The sequence below is a fragment of the Desmodus rotundus genome, chromosome 3, assembly GCF_022682495.2.
Source record: "Desmodus rotundus isolate HL8 chromosome 3, HLdesRot8A.1, whole genome shotgun sequence".
Classification (NCBI taxonomy): Eukaryota; Metazoa; Chordata; class Mammalia; order Chiroptera; family Phyllostomidae; genus Desmodus; species Desmodus rotundus.
The window spans coordinates 60,797,873-60,814,782 of record NC_071389.1 but is presented as its reverse complement, the minus strand read 5'-3'; the positions used below and the strand labels follow the sequence as shown (position 1 = coordinate 60,814,782).

The window sequence follows — 16,910 nt, the reverse complement described above, 5'->3', positions numbered from 1 at the left end:
TGCATCTATTTAAATAATCTAGCTGATAAAACTGAAGTTTACCCATCCAGTAAATAACAACAAAACCACTGACCTTCTGCTTATCTAAGATCTTCATGGCGTAATACTGTTCAGTGGCTTTATGTTTCACCAACATGACTCTTCCGAATGAACCTGTTCCGAGGGTTTTTTTCCTTTCAAAATCTTCCAGGCCAGCATTATTCTACATATACATAAAAAATAAAATAAACTTTCCAATTAGAAACTGTCTGTCCTGGCTGGTGTGGCTCAGTGTATTGAGTACTGGCCTCCCAACCAAAAGGTCGCTGGTTCCATTTCTGGCCAGGGCACATGCCTGGGTTGGGGGCCTGGTCCCCAGCTGGGGCCGTGCAAGAGGCAACCAGTCGATGTTTCTCTCACATACCGACGTTTCTTTCTCTGTTTTTCTCCCTCCCTCCCCCTCTCTAAAAATAAATGAATCAAATCTTTAAAATTAGAAATTCTCATAAGAAGACTATGATAACAGTAATAGATTTAGTGATAATCAGAATAGACAATTTATTTTATAATCATCCACTTAATACAAAAGATTACTGAGATTCCAAGTTATTGGTGCTATTTTTTCCTTTGAATAACAATTTAATATTTGAGAAGAGAATTATATTGCAAAACAAAGCATAATAGTAATTGGAGGAAATAAGAGCTTCAGCTGAAATATTAAAGGTTGTATTCCAATATATATGCCTAGTACTGGAATTCTAACAAATTAGTTTCATGTTTTCACACTTACAAACTGACCAGGAGCATACAGACAAAGACAATCGTGAAAGCTGTACAGTTTTAGAGCACTTGCAAAACACTGGAACGAATAGATAAGCTGAGGGATCAGAGTCCTTTCACTAGAGTTACCGCTGAAGAAAGCACATGTAACTTCATTTCTATCTTTATAAGAGCTCATAGAACTAGAGAATAACAGCATGAGCGATTCTTATAGCTTTCTTTCTGATGTTATAATAACCCAGTGTTACCTAAAACAGTAACAACAAGGAAAGAAGAGTTCCTCATTCCCACAAAGATAACCGAGAGGCAGAGTCCCAGAACAATAATCAGCCTCTTTTTTCTCTGTGAATAGATGCTTTGTTACAAGCAAACATCTTTGTTTGCCTTTGACTATAACACAGAAGCAAAGAACTGGAAGCATCAATCTATTGAATTTGTTGCTGCCACAACAAAATGAAAACATAGGAACAAATTACATGCTAAATAGCTGTAAGTAGTAATTGCTGACCAACTTATTTAATAGGTTTTCATTACAAAGATCTTCATGAAAATCTTAGAAAAATTATTTCCACTCAGAAAAATGTGGCAAAATATGACTCTTGTATAGGTGAGGAATCTGGACAGTCATCGAAGTCCACTGTAGTTGGATTTCATCTCTACTGAAAATCAAACATTGCGTTTGGAGATACAGAATAGCTTCTTGGTGAATCACGGAGAGAGCAATCAACTCTTAAGTTTTTACTTATGAAACCTGTTTTCATCATATTTTAATTTCAGATTTCCAATAATTTTAAATTGCCATGAGATTCTATGTCAATGTAAAGGAAAATATCCTTCCAATTATTATTAAATTATTTAGATTTATGAATTAATATTTAATGTTTGGTCTTATCAACACAGACGGATTGAAATGTTTAATACGGTTCCCGATTAGATAATGAAAATAAACTTCATTAGTAGACCACAGGCCATCCCTTCTTGCTAGTCATTGCTTTTCATACATATACGCCATCTTCTTCGCCCCCCTTAATGTTTTGTGTTAGATAACATCCATCACTGGAGTGATTATGGTTTAAATTATAGGTCATGCTATAAATCTTGATAATGAGGGAATCTTCATAAAGCGTAACATTTATTTAAATAAATATTTCTTGAGTGAAAAAAATACTGAAGTCAAAGATTTCTGTGCTAAGGAAATGTTTTCAAAATTTAATCTACTATTAAAGTTTGTTAATTACAACTTTAAAAAGAGATTTTTTACAAGTATAAATGACTTTTTATATATAGTTTTTAGAATTTAGTTAAGATCTAAAGTACGTAAATTATATAAACCTTATCTCATGAAAATGGTTATGAAAAGATCCCTGTGTTTGGTATGTTATCAACAGCCGAGTGTTTGTGATTATGAATTTGAAACAGCACAATAGGATCCCTATTTTTGCAATTAATAAAAATAATAAATATGCTAGCATAGGCACAAATCAAAACTATTGTATTAGAAAATATCACGAGTTTGTAGCAGCTTGGAATTAGTGTCAACATTTATAATCAGGTATTATACTGGAAATTAGTTCCTTCTCCAATTTATGTATACATAAAACTATTAATTAATAGCTTAAAACAATGCTAGGGCAAAAATTCCCATGTTAACCCTATTTATTAATGCTACTTGAAAATTAAAGTTTCTGCAAGTAGTAAATTATTTAGGCAAGACTCATGATTTTACTTAACACAGGATTTTTAAATCATGGAAAATTTAAAATATTCCTTACCTGAGCAGGGTTTTCCCATTTTCTTAAGAAGTCTTCTTTGGCTTTGGCTAGAAACTCTTTCACTAAAAAAAATATTAAAAAAATTGTCTTGTAACAATATTCATATTACATATAAATATACATGCTTTAAAAACACAGACTCATGTCCACTATGGTTGCCATAAAACATGTGTATTTACGACCACGATGCGCTAGATAACTATTCAGTTTCTCCAAACAGGATGCAAACATTTTCTCAAACTTCTAAAATTCCCTAGTATCTTTCTGTATGGATCACCTCGATCATTTCAAATCTAATAATAAAAATACTAAAAACATATCCAAAAGTAATGTTAAAAGGACAGAACAATCTAGGGCAAAATACTCACTGTAAATAAACCATTAGTGATAGTTTAAAGGTACAACAGAGCCTTTAATCATAAAACTGGAAACATCTGGAGAATGTGAACTTACTGATTTGTGGAGTTTCAAGAATAATCGATTTTGACAAAAGGTTATTTTCAGGTATAAGAATAAGAATTTATGTTATTAGATTTGTGTTTTCTCTACCACAAACTAAGACATAAAGAATACCTACAAGACTTAAAAACAAAACAGAACAAAACTCCACCAACAAACAAACAAAAAACCCCTCTAAAGAGCGTAAAAATCTCATTCTACATGTGGAGCAAAAAAAATGTCTTAATGACTAACTTTAAATGTACACTGAAGTAAAGCAAATCCAAACCAGATGTTTATATGGTGACTAGTAATAGCCACATTATTTTATAGAGCTGCAGTTTGAAATTTTAGATTTGTTAAATGAGGAATCACTTTAAAAGATTCCTCCTTTTCATTGGCTTTCCACGAAGTCATTAACAATGATTTGTTTACAAACAACTTCAGGTGTTTAAAAACACATAATAGAAAAATTTCAGGAAGATAAAATGGCATAAACAATATGTATTCTTATTCCCAGGTAGCTATGCAAGCAAAACCTGAATATACAATAATTATTTTAGTCTTTTGTTCAGAAGTTACCAATATTTCTCTGATATGTGAATCTGTAAATGAAGAATAAAATAGCATAAAGTAGTATTTAAATTATATTCAAACAGTAAGAAGCACACAGAGGGAACCGAGAACAGCACGGCCTTTGTTTCAGATGTCCCAGCAGTGATGACCCTGACAGTGGTGGGTGACGAGGACAACGAAAGACAGAAGTGGAAGTGAGGCGCTCACAAATTCTGTAACATGATCACCTGACAATGTAGTAGTATTAAAGTGAGGCGTCTTAAGATACACAAAATTATTCCCTTTTATCCCCAGTGTAGTATCTTTCCCAAAACACTGCTCCTAGACAAAAAGGCTACTATTGGGATTCTAAACCTTTTGAGATTTGAAAACGGTGATGACAGGCACCAAGAGCAGACTTTAACTACTTTATAGAAACTGTCATTTGTATTTTGCTGTTGAAATATTCTCTGAATACCTACTTTAGAAGGTTTGAGAAAAATAATTTTTAAAATTAGAATTTTTTTATTGTATGGAAAATCTTATCCACCGAATAATGAATCAACGAATCAAATAATTGCACCCAATTATGCAAAATGATCTAATTTCTCCTGGGGGTGCATTTGGAGGGTGGAAAATTCTTACATTTTCTTGAGTTTAGGATGATTTAAGCCCTCCTACTTCTAAAATTTAATATACTTGTTACAATTGATTTTATAAGTAAGATTTTATTTTTTTGGTTATGGAGCAGACACATCTGTGTATGGCGCTGATGTGGAAACAACACCTCTAACATTAATTAAAAACACAACTTATTGCTAAATGCAACTGTGGCTTTTAAGAAACAACCTGTAATTTCCAAAATATAAATCTGATTAAAAATACTTTGAGTTATCTTCTATTTATAGAACTTGCATATCAAGTTGCAATATAAAATCTCCCGATGCCTGTCTGAGTATAGATAATTTGGAAACACGGAAGAAACTGAGGCTAAAAAAAAAAAATTCCCTAATATCCTCTTCCAGCCTCTCCTGTCACTTCCTGATAAGCAGATCTGGAGTTAAGAAAATGTAACTGGCCAAAGGAAGAACAGGCAATATTTGCCAACGATAGGAAGTTGAAGGAAATTTCCTTTTTCCTGCTTGGTGAATGAGCTAGAGGAAAAATTTCAGGTACTACTTAGTCTTACTCACTAACAGGGTATTCAGGAAATTTGATATATTCTCTGTATGCATCAATATTCCAGGTTTACTGTTAAGTAGCACTGTAAAAAGTAAATAATGGCTCTCATAAAGTCTTGTATAGTTATCAGAGATGGATATGAATCAAAGATATTAAATTTTGTGAATTATTTCAATAAAGAGATTTCTTTTTAAAGGATAAGCATTAATTATAATGTCATTAAAGAGTTCCATGAAGAAAACTCTGTTCCTGAAGCACTTTTTGTCACATAAGTGTATACAGACACATGAAATCTCTCATTGATAGGTGCACCGTTTACACGCAAAGATGAACAAAGTTAACTCTTTGTAAAAATATACATCTTATAAATATAGATACCAAAAATAAAATATTTCACAACATTCTGGATTGTGAATAACTGTAAAATAATAGGCAGCCCAGAACCACATGTATTTGCTTTGAATTTTATTATTTTTAGACAGTAGTCAATTTAACTTTCCAAATGCTCTTCTCTGGTTAGTTTTAATATTTATACCCACTGACATAAGGTGTTGGCAGCTAGTGAATAAAATAAGTCGTGGGAGAGACAGCCAAATTCAAACACTAGAGCATATTTAATCCAGAATTCTCTATAAAGCATATATTAGAAGCTCTCCTTTTTTTGATTTTCTTACTGTGTTTTAACATATAAGCTATATCGATACTTTACCATGTACACCAATGTTATACCCTAAAAGAGCCGCAGGTTTTCGAGCTTGAGGCACAACTGAATCAGAATGTGACTCTAATACTTCTTAACTACACAATCACGGGTGTCTATCTACAAAGCATCTAACAATGACTAGGAAAGAGTGTCTTACAAAAGGATTTTTCTGCAAATATATTTTGTTTCGTATTGATTAAGAATGGAGCAAACTAGGTACGACAAAAATGAGGACATACCACACATCAACACAATTTCTTCTCAGAAGTGTGCATTTCAACTATCTTTATTTTCCAAATGAACTTATTTTCTTTTCATTTGGTATCATTTAAAGAGTGTATCACACGGCATTCTAAAGAAATCTCCTACCAATGGAATCTCTATGTTCGCTCGGGCCTGGTTCGCACGAAGGTTTACCCATACTCATGAGATGAAGCGAGCAGAAGCAAACTGCCCGTTTTTATGCATTTCCACAAGTACATTAAAACACTTAATTCTTACTACTCTCAGAATATTTTTGAATATGTTTATACATAGGGCATAGTATAAGAATTAGATTACCAAGTTCATTTTAAACATTAGGAAATTTATCAAAATTTCAAGTATGGCACATCTTTCTTTCACATTATTCACATACTTCTACAATGAATTGAGTGCTTTATTAATTACAGTCAGTAAATTTATTTATTAAGTACTTTGGGTTCTGTGTTAAATAAACTACGTTACTGCTTATTATAAAAAGGGCATGCTATCAGACATAGCATCCAGTGCTTAAAAGACGTTATTGTTCATGTTTTGTAAGAAGAGTTTAAAAAATATTACTCTACAGCTTACAACTACTCCAGATGTTGAGTTCCCCAGTCTCCTTGTAACGAGATAAATGTCACCTCCTTCTTTTGCACCTCTTTATAATAAAAGCATGACATCATTTAACTTTTCTAATGGATGTCAGAAAAGGAGAAGAGACACAAACAGAAAATAGAACAAAATAGAATATAAACTTCCTAGCATAAATACCCAATGAAATATCAGCCACTTTATTCAAAATTTACAGTAGTATATTTTCTTTCAAAACCATTCATTAACCTAGGTTACCTAATTTAAGTGCTGTGTATTCCTCTGTCCCCTGCCTCACTGTACAACTCCCATTGCTTCACGGTGCGGTGTTTGTTATTTCTAAAATATCGCCCAAGAAACTGTACTATAAATCATTTCTATAGCTAAAACTTAACATAAAACTAAAGAAACCATTCCCTTCATTAACTAAAATGTTTTATTAACTCAATATACCTTATAAACATATAACTTTTATTAGGAGCATAACAACTTGTAAACAAATAAAAACCTTGATATCCTTTTTAAAAATTAAAAAGTAGTTAGTTGCCTACCAGATACTTCTGAAGAGCAAGCTTGTATCCAAAAAAAAAATAAATTAATTAAACAGTGATTAAATGATATTCATAAAGACAACACAGTAGCATGAAATCACTTGTACACATTTTCTCAGATAATTAGATACAGAAGTAAAACTCAATTATTTGACTGAACATATCTCAGACAGGACATTTTAAAATTAAATGGTAATGAAATAAAATGAATAATTACAGTTTAGTGCCAAAATCAACACCTTTTTAATTCTTCTTAACACTGCTAACAAAACCTTTAACTTCTCATGGTAATAGTGCTAATAATATTAAGTAGCATATATTGCAATACACGTTCTGTAACTATTGCAATACCATCTCTGGACTTTTTATTTACTGAAAACTCTACTGAGAAAGGAGCCTCTGAATTGACATTTTAACATCCTTCAGAAAGACATTAGTGTCTTTCAGGCATTTTATTTTCTTGGTGCTGGCCTAACAATCTTTTCAACAACATTTACCGAGTACTGTTTGGTGGTGTCAGAAACTGATCTAGGCTCTGAGAACACTACAAAGAATAAATGCATTTCCACTATTTAAGGAGATGAGAACCTGCCTGGGAGATAGAACTGTTATACTAGAATGTCACAGGCCAAGGACAAGAAAACCATAAGGTGCTATGCAAGCTTGAAAGGGGCAATTCTTGGGTGGTAAAGGTAAGGCATCATGAAGAACACAGCTTGAAGGACAGAGTTCCTTTGGCATATGACGTGACGAAGACATTATAGGCCGGGATAATCTTGTATAAAAGGCATGGAGGCAGAAGCATGGCTTACCCAGGAAGGGCACCTGACTCGTAATAGCTGCAGCACAGGTATAGTGTGCAGCAGCAGTGGGAGGTGAAGTATAAAGGCAAGCGGGTGCCCCATCATGAAGGTAATTGCTTGCCATGGTGATGCTTGCCAACGGGTGGGAAGGAAAAGGAGTAAACTGAGTTATCCGTAACTGCTAGGCTCTGTTTCTTCTGGGAAACAGGAGGCAAGATCACTTGCTAAGGAATAGTTGGGCCAGCGTAAGGAGGGATAACTGGGTGTTCAGAGGCCAGAATGTTTTAAACCTTGATGACCATCTATGTAGTGAATAAGGGAAGGGGCTACTCCTCTAAATGTTTCTGTTAGGAAAGAGCAGATATTGGGTAATAAAACAATTATGTTTCTTAGTAGTAATTTTTTGTGTAATCATAATTTAAAGTTTTTTACCGAACAGATTATAGTTCACAGGCTCCCTAATCACTTTGTAATTAAATTATTTTCATCCTTTACCTTAATAAAAACATTATTCTATTTAAAAGTTATTTAGCATATATCAGAAAGCAAAAAACAAGATGGAAACTGAGATAAATTACGTATGAAAATAATAAATTCTAGCAATAGAGAACAGTAAAATCCCTTCCAAAACTTCTGCAAAGTGAAAAGCTAGCAGAGTGTAAAATTTTTTTGCTTCTCTTACTTTAAACATCCACCTCTTTTGAGATCTATATTTGTTATTTCTAAGAATATCCCCCCAAACACATGCTATACTACAAATATTTTCAGTAAACTAAATATAAAAACATTCTAGTTCCCACAAAATTCCCTCATAAAAACCCAATTTATAGCAATCAAAGTAACAGAATTATTTTGTAAAAGGTGGTGTCCTACCAGATGCTTCTGATGATTTGCATGCTTGAGCAAAAAGAATAAATTAAACAGATAAATAACACATAAAGTAACAGGCCCAGAAGAAGTTATCCACCCATACATGTTCGTTAATATATTTATATACAGAAATAGAATGAAAAATACTTGAGCATACAAATTCAAAGGTGTTTTATACAAGGATTACAACACATTCTTTGGATATCTATGTGTCTGTCTGTCTATCTATCTATCTGTCTGTCATGTTCCATCCCTTTAATCCGAAGAGCAATTGTGTTCACTTTGCTGAAGGGATACTTCATTTGCTTCACCACATTCCAACAAGGTCATAGCCTTAAAAATGACAGTGGGTACAAAACCCTTAATTACTGTCAATGAATCTGTGCGGTTCAGTGGATGGGACCATAACTGCTTTTGTTTTTTAAGGTATCAATTAGTCATGCACAAAGTCACACATGAGTTTGGAGATTACATAGGCAATAAAATCTACATTTCCTAGTGTGATATTTATTTTACTGTTCTTTCCTCTTCTTGTTCTTTTTTCTGCGTTCATTCTTTATCAAGTCTTAATTACAAGTGAACAATATAATTGACTAACTTTCACTAAACCGTAAAAAATATTAAAACCTTTGGTGATATTAAAATGATCACATTATGAAAAGAAACACATTAACTCGATCAGTAACTACATGGACAGCTACACTATGAACCCACAGCGCACTACTCACAACTAGTTACGTGTGCATGCGTTCCCTCCCAACGTGCTCTCTGGTAGCGATGCTGTGGATTTTCTAGGCTACCCAAGCCGTGTTTGGTTGGAGATGTTCCCTATAGGATTGGTAATAATACTTAAACTAAATCTACAGTCATAAAACCAATGACCCAGGTGACCTTTGAAATTTTCTTTGAAATACATTTTACTTCCTTAATTGTTCACTGAGGCTTTTTCTCAGAGGAATAGTACATCTACCACATCACGTGCTAAAGATTTTCCATTTGGTTCTCAATTCAAATACTCTGTCTTGACAGACAGGATAGAAATAGGAATGGATCCCACAGGACAGGGTATACATGTTTGCAACTGGACGAGATAGCAGTAAGTAGATCAACATATGGTCATGCCCATTTATATTGCCGCCACATCCCTGATGCTCCACATCCTCACAAAACGTCAGACTTTCTAATTTTTGCTAATCTAATGGCTATTCAATCACATCTTCTTGTTAAAGATTAGGTAAATATCTTTTATAATTTTATCATTTTCCCTTAAAGCTCTCATTACTTTAATTAGATTTACACACAGGTTCTTAGAGCTTTGGGTTGATTCTGCAAAAGGGAGATTTTTTGAAATTACTGCTTCTGTTCGTTGCTGATGTACAGCACATTGTTGATGTTTACACGTTGATCGTATATCTGGCAACCTTGCCAGATTCTGTTATTAATTCTAAAATAGCATTCGTACATTCTCTTGAATTTTCTATAGAGAAAATCACGTATCACTTGTAAATAATGACAATTTTGTTCCTTCCCATCTTTTTCTTGTCTTAATGTGCAGGTTATGGCTAACACTACAGAACAGACAATGAGCATTCTTTTCCTATCTTTAACTTCATAGAAAATGTTTCTAATTTTCTTTTTCAACACGTGCCTTGTGAAACTATACTAGACTCAAATAAATTTAAGAATATCTTCTCTTTTTCAATTCTTTGGAAGATTTTGTACAATATTGCAATTCTTGTTATTTGAATATTTCCTAGAACTTGACTGTAAAATAGTCCTGTCCTAATTTTAGTAAGTTTTGAGTAAGGCTTTTAACTGATTAAATCTGAAATAGGTAGAGTGCTAGTCAGTTATTTTACGTGTTTTCCATGGTCTGACCCTTGGCTCTCACGTATCTTTAGTCCTTATCCCACTGGTTTTTGTTCATGTCTTCATTAGGTATTTTTTCTTCTGATTAACCATGTTGTGCTTTCTATAATTTGTTTCCTTGAATAATTACATCCTGAGTATCTTTCTCTTTTCTTAATATAAGCATAAAAAAACTTTATCTCCTCCAAATTAGCCGCACCCCAAAAGTTTTGATGCATAGTTGAATTTTAAATTTATATTGAGTTAATCCTTGACCTGTGAGTTATTTGAATTGTTTAAATCTTGACATATAACATTTATGTATTTGTTTAATTAGTCTTTTATTCATTAAACTTAATTGCTTTGTGGTCAGACACCACAGCCTATATATGGATTCTTTAAATATTTTGAATTTTTTAATCATATTATCGATTCTGTGTTTTATATATTTCTGTACACTCTCCAATTACTGGATGGGACTTCTCTCTATATATCTATAAATCTTATATATTTATAATTTTTCTTTCTGAATGGGTCAATTTTGTGTTATATATTTTGAGGCTCTGCTAAAGGTGCATACAATTTTTTCTTAATTTGTATTTCTTTTTGATGTGATTGTTTTGAATGGTAGTGTGTGTGACAAATCTACTCTCTGATATTCTTGGGTCTAATCCTGTTGTATCTGTTGAATATCATTTATAGATGTGTGTGTGTGTGTGCGTGTGTGTTTGACTTTGGATTGTGAACTCATCCGTGGGGCCTTATCTGAGAAACCTGCTGGGCTTCCCCAGAAGACGTTTTGTATTTTCTCCTGTCTGGCACCCTATCACAATGGTGGATTTCATCTCAGCGATTTTCAACCGGTGTGCCATGGAACACCGGTGTGCCACAAGAATTTTTAAACCATGCAGTACCTGACTGTTTAGTCAGGGGCACTGAGCTCTTTTTCCTTAGATTGTCAAATTAAAAAAGTGACAACAGCCAACACAACAATAGCTGTCCAGTGTGAATGAATCAAAATTATACCTATTTTTTTTGTCAGATGAAAAAATAGAATATATTCTCTGGTGTGTTGCAGAATTTTAGTAATTAGTTTACATGTGCCATAAGATGAAAAAGGTTGAAAATGCTGTTTTATCTTACTGGCGATTCTACACCACATAATTAACACAGATTAAAACCTGAAATGTACTGGAGGAGAGGCAATTGATTACAAACTCTCAGGAGAGGCATCGCACACCATGAATGTACACCCCTCCCCTGTCCCTAGGAATTCAAGCCAGGAAACACAAGCTTCCTTATTTTCTCCTTGTGTCAGTGGAGAGGCTTTAATTTCTAATCTATTCTCTCACTGAGGATGTAATCCTTTGAGGATCCTTGCTTTATATAGGGGTCTAAGAAATCCCATGTTGCACGGATCAAAGAAATTGTATTCTGTCTCTGTGAGGCCATTTAAAAACCAAAGCCATTTAGTTACCAAGGTATGAAAATCTCCTTGGGGTAGTCAAAGGATGCTCTCTCTTGCAGTTCTGGCTTTCACTTACCATTTCACTTTTTGCACACTGGGGGTTTATACTGTATTCCCGTAAGTTCAGGCATTCATTTAAAGGGATGCTTGCTATATTTTATTCTGCATTTCTAGGTGCTGTTGAATCTTCATTAATTTTTGCTCTAAAAGAATTTTCAAAATATCTAGTCTCCATTTTTTAATTTCTTTTTCTTTATTTCCCCTCACCCAAGGATATGTTTATTGATTTTTTTTTTTTTTTTTTTTAAGAAAGAGAGGAAGGGAGAGAGAGAAACACTTATCAGTTAGTTGCCTCTCACACACGCCCTGACCGGGGATCACACCTGCAACCTAGGTACGTGCCCTGACCAGGGACTGAACCTGCAAATTTTTTTTCCTGATATACAGGACAATGCTCCAACCAACTGAGCCACTCAGCCAGGGCTGGATTTCTTTTTTCTTTATAAGGCAAGGTTTGTGTTAAGTGTAAGATGCAAAGATACCCGAATGTTTGTGAAATTTGCTTAGCCTTGAAGTTCAACACTCCCATCAGGATATATTTAGCTGTGGGTTTCTTTTGCTAATCTTTGTCAAACACAATGAGCTCTTTCAATCTACTGATTCAAGTTTTTCTTCAACTAAGAAGTTTTCCTGAATCATATATATATTTTATTGATGCGTCTGTTCTATTAGCCATTTTCTGTCCTTTGGGAATGCTACCTATTCCATTTGTAGAGTTTCCTACTTTTATCTAACATAATTTTCACTCATAATTTCTATCTGCTCATTTCCCCTCCATTCTCATTTTTGTTAAGCTAGTTCTTCACATCATTAATTTCCTTCCCTGCACTGATTACTTCAATCTTTACTGCCTCCAATACTGCTTTATATTCTCCAAATGCCAGGTTCATTTTCTTATAATCTTACCTTATATCATTATTGCTTCTTTTCTATTTCTGCCTCTTAACCAGCTCCCTTTTCATTCTATTCACTTGTGTTATCTTTCATGTCTTATTCCATAAATTCCATGTTCACTTGATATTTTTAAGAATTCAAAAGAGATGCTATTTATAATTGATTATTTTTTAACCCTCCCCCACAAATATTTTCTAAACACAACTTCCACTCTCTTCCAATGAAGGCTGCGATTTTATCCTTTAATGACACACGATCCCTTCCACAGGTTCCCTGTTGTCGCACTTTTCTTGTTTATTCATTCATAAACGATGAGAAGCCTTTCAAAACTTTACATTTCGTCCCCTCCCAATAAAGTGGATCCTCTCATCTCCTATTAGGGTGTGTCAGAATCAACTTCTCAGATCTTTTAGTTGATACATATTTACATTATCAGTAAAATAATACAGTGACTTTCCAAAATGGGAATGAAGCCATACTGTCCCTTACTAGAGATGATACCCACCACTTCAAGGAAGAGCCCTCTCACATCTAGAAGAAGGAAAGCCACTTCTGCCACTTGGAATAGCCTAACAAATTTTCGGTTGTCCCATCCTAACTATTTTAAATGAAAGTAATCAGCATATTGGAAGTAATCAGCCACTTCTCTTCCTAAGAGTCTTTCTTATAAGCCTTATCCCTCTAAGTTAGTGAGGATGAAACTACTGTTTATTTCTTTTCCACGAAGCAAGCTTCTCAAAGTAAAACTGTTAGTTAAACTTTGATGTCTAATTATCAGTTTGACATTGTACATTTCTGGGCAAGTATCCTTCTTTAATTTCAGAATTAATACACTGTTTTCCCAGTTTTGTGTTCTCTCATGTTCAATCAAGACCTAGAAATAGGAATTAATTAAGTGCTTGTGCTTAAGTCTATAACTGTTCTATAATTCACTAAGTTTAATGCCTTTTTTTGAGATTTGCCCTCAACTACAGGTGGACCAGTCAGAGTTCTCATCTGGAATGTTGATATAATGATAGTTATGTTTCAGTAAGCATCATAAACTAAAAAGAAATAAAAAAATAAAAAATGGCCAATATTTTTCATTGATAATATTAACAAAAGTGTTCAAATATGTAAAAAATGAATAGTATTTAGTTATTCATTTATACTACAAGAACTTATGAGTTTATTGCTAGGTTTGGGGGACTAGGGTAACTACTGAAAACACACAGAGGAACATAGCACTCCTTGACTTAACAAGTTCAAAGGTTGGAGATTAGAAACTGGCATGCTGATATATAATTTCAATATAATACAAACAACTGTTATCATTTACAAGCTTGCTTTGGCGTACAGGGGGAGCACCCAACTCTATAGAGTCAATGAGAGAGGCACTAAGCATAGGTGATTTTCAGAACTTTTACGATGTGATAAAAATATAGAAAGGTAGCAAGGAATAATATATAGGATAATATAGCTATATCAGAATTTTATGAGAGATGCAAATAAAGCCAGAAAGGTTGGTCATTGATCTTATATGCCCTACTAAGGAGTTGAACCTTCATCCAAGAGACAATAGGAGTAACTAAAGTTTCATGCTGGGTTAAGAAATGGGTATATCTAAATTTAAAAAATGGCAGCATGGAAAATGGTCTAAAGGATATAAAACTAAAAGCCAAGAGGCAGTGAAGCAGATATTGCAATAGGACTGAGAAGACACACAAAGGCAATCTAAAAGCGTTCCCAGTGCCAGGGAGACTAGGACACAGGGACGTCTGAGACACTTCTGACGTAGGCTCGACAGAAACTAACGACTGTGTGAGTGTTTGGAGGTAAGACACAAGTTAAGAATGACCATGAGGCTTCTGTTTTCAGTTTCTGCAGGGGCAGTGGGATCACTAACAAAAATCAGAATCAATGAAAAAGGAGCAGACTTGGGATGAAAAGAGAGAATTCACTTTTGAACTGAATGTTCAGGAAACAAATGAAGATGTAAGCATGGATGAAATCATTCAGAAAGAATGTAGCATTAAAAGAGGGACAAAGATAGATTCCTAAGAAAATTAACGCTTAATAGTCAGGAAGAAGAGGAGGAATAGCTCTTTAAATAAAAGAGTATCACATGCACATAAATACCACATGTATAGCTATAGACTTAGCATCTACTTATGTTTACCAATAGAACCACACTCCATTTGTAATGTTCCACATTTTGAAATGGCTAAATATTTAACCAATTATAACATAAGTAAAAATTGAACAATCCTGAAAAAGTCAGAATGTCTAGTTGTGATTACCCTTCCTGTAGTAGAAAAGGCTATAAAGATATGCCAATATTATCAAGTATATCAAATTCTACTCGACTAATCTACGCTTTCCTGAAAGAAAATAAAGCAATAAAGAGCCAGCAACAATTTTCTTCAGCTAAAACCAACACTTCCAATTCTCAAACCTCTGTAACACCTCAGTGGTTACTTAAAGATTCTGTTATATACTGAACTTTAAAAAGAGAAAATACATATTGGCCAGATTCAGAGAAATCTAATATTTTAAGTATAATTACTGGGTATATGCAGTTTTGATATTCATAGAAATCTAAGAAATGTTAACATGTTGACTTTGTAATAATAGCCCAAATTTAAAGCACTAGATCAGAAATATCAATCTATTAACAGGATAATAACAACAACAATTCTTAATATCTTGCATGTAAAAATGTTCACTTAATATCTAATATCATTCCATAAACAAACATTTAACAGTGTGGATGAGGTTTACGTTTCTACTGTAGCAGAATAAGAAGTGTTTATTGGCAACGATGAGATGATCTTCAGTTATGGAAGAAAGGTTCATTTATTTTGAATTCTATATACGGCAAAATTCAACTCTCTCAGGTTCTGAATTCCAATTCCAAATCTTTTAAGTGGAAATTATAGACTGTCATATGAAAAACCATATAACACTTCCTTTAAAAATCTGATTCAAAGGTTAAGTTAATCAATATTCTCTTTTCTAGTTAAGCACAAAGATACTAATGAATTATGCTCTAAGCAAATATTTCTCACACTAACAACAGGATATCTATTTTTAGCTGCAGGTTTGGCTTAAAGTGAAGAGCTTTCACCCTGTGACAAACTGCAGCATATACGATAGTATATTTTCTCAAAAACCAGTTTTGGAATATTTAAAAAAAATAAGTTATATTATAAAAACAAAAATGAAACCAATTATCGCAGGAGTACTTATTCTAACAAATTATTTCCTCCAAACTATTATTTCTAAGCAATTTAACAAAGCCTCCAAAACCAAAATATACATATTTATTTCATCATTAAATCTCTGTTTCTCAATGAATTGAATATAAAAGCAATGAATAAGTCAATAAAATTTTGGCAACATCTTATTCAAGATATTTTGATATTTTATGTAATCAAAAAGAAGCCACAGAAATTAATATTAGAATGACATAGGTGATAAAAAGAAAGTTTATCTTCAGGATCAGATACAAAAAAAATTCCTCTTATCCTGGTGGGTCTTTCATTCACTAATTTATAATACAATAACAACACCCCCTAATAAGTACAGCAAATCAAACCTAAAGAAATGTAGGAGCTGATTATTGGCATTGACTATTAATAGTGTTAATTGTTCACCAGTACTTAACAGATTTTAAAAGCAAATTAGTATAAAGCCTAAATGCAAAAGCATCAACAGAAAATGTAATTCACTGTAGCCCTGGCTTTACAACTGCTCCTTTGAAATATATTCTTCCTCTTATGGTTAAATATTTCTAAAAAATACATAGCCGCAGAGTCTCAGAGAGCATACTTACCACTCATGATGAAAACCAACCTTTCCAAAACATATTGCTCAAAACAACAATCCAGCAGCAAAGGGAGTTATGCTAATCTCTAGAGGTAGAAGCCTGTGGTGTAAACACACACCCTGGAACAGGCAGCACACAGCACATGAAAAGAGCTTTCTTTTGTTTTAGAAAGCAAAGCCCCTAGAAGCAAAGCATAACTGCCCAGCACGAGATATCACTAGTAAACACCAAATTAATGCTAATGATATGTATATATCTATAGCTAGATTTAATTTCTTTCAAGCTAGTTACCCTAGCCTCCTTCATATACCACTAGAACAACTCAAAATGGCAGAGAGAAAATATTCGAACCAGGATGTATA

The 16,910-nt window shown here is 33.5% G+C and overlaps 1 protein-coding gene across 6 annotated transcripts in view; it reads right to left on the bottom strand.

Annotated features, from left to right (window-relative positions):
• PRKACB (protein kinase cAMP-activated catalytic subunit beta) overlaps nucleotides 1-16,910 on the bottom strand; it is a 106,009-nt gene that overhangs the window by 35,579 nt on the left and 53,520 nt on the right. For 3 of the 6 annotated variants that reach the window (XM_045199412.2, XM_024565602.3, XM_045199414.3), the window contains exons 2-3: nucleotides 2,532-2,593; nucleotides 74-202 (exon numbers count right to left, since the gene is read on the bottom strand). In XM_045199412.2, the coding sequence (XP_045055347.1) occupies nucleotides 74-202; nucleotides 2,532-2,593 (191 nt within the window). Of the gene's footprint in view, nucleotides 1-73; nucleotides 203-2,531; nucleotides 2,594-6,797; nucleotides 6,819-8,473; nucleotides 8,498-16,554; nucleotides 16,882-16,910 lie in introns of those variants that run through there. The other 3 variants (XM_053920004.1, XM_045199413.2, XM_045199415.2) reach the window with 3 other exon arrangements.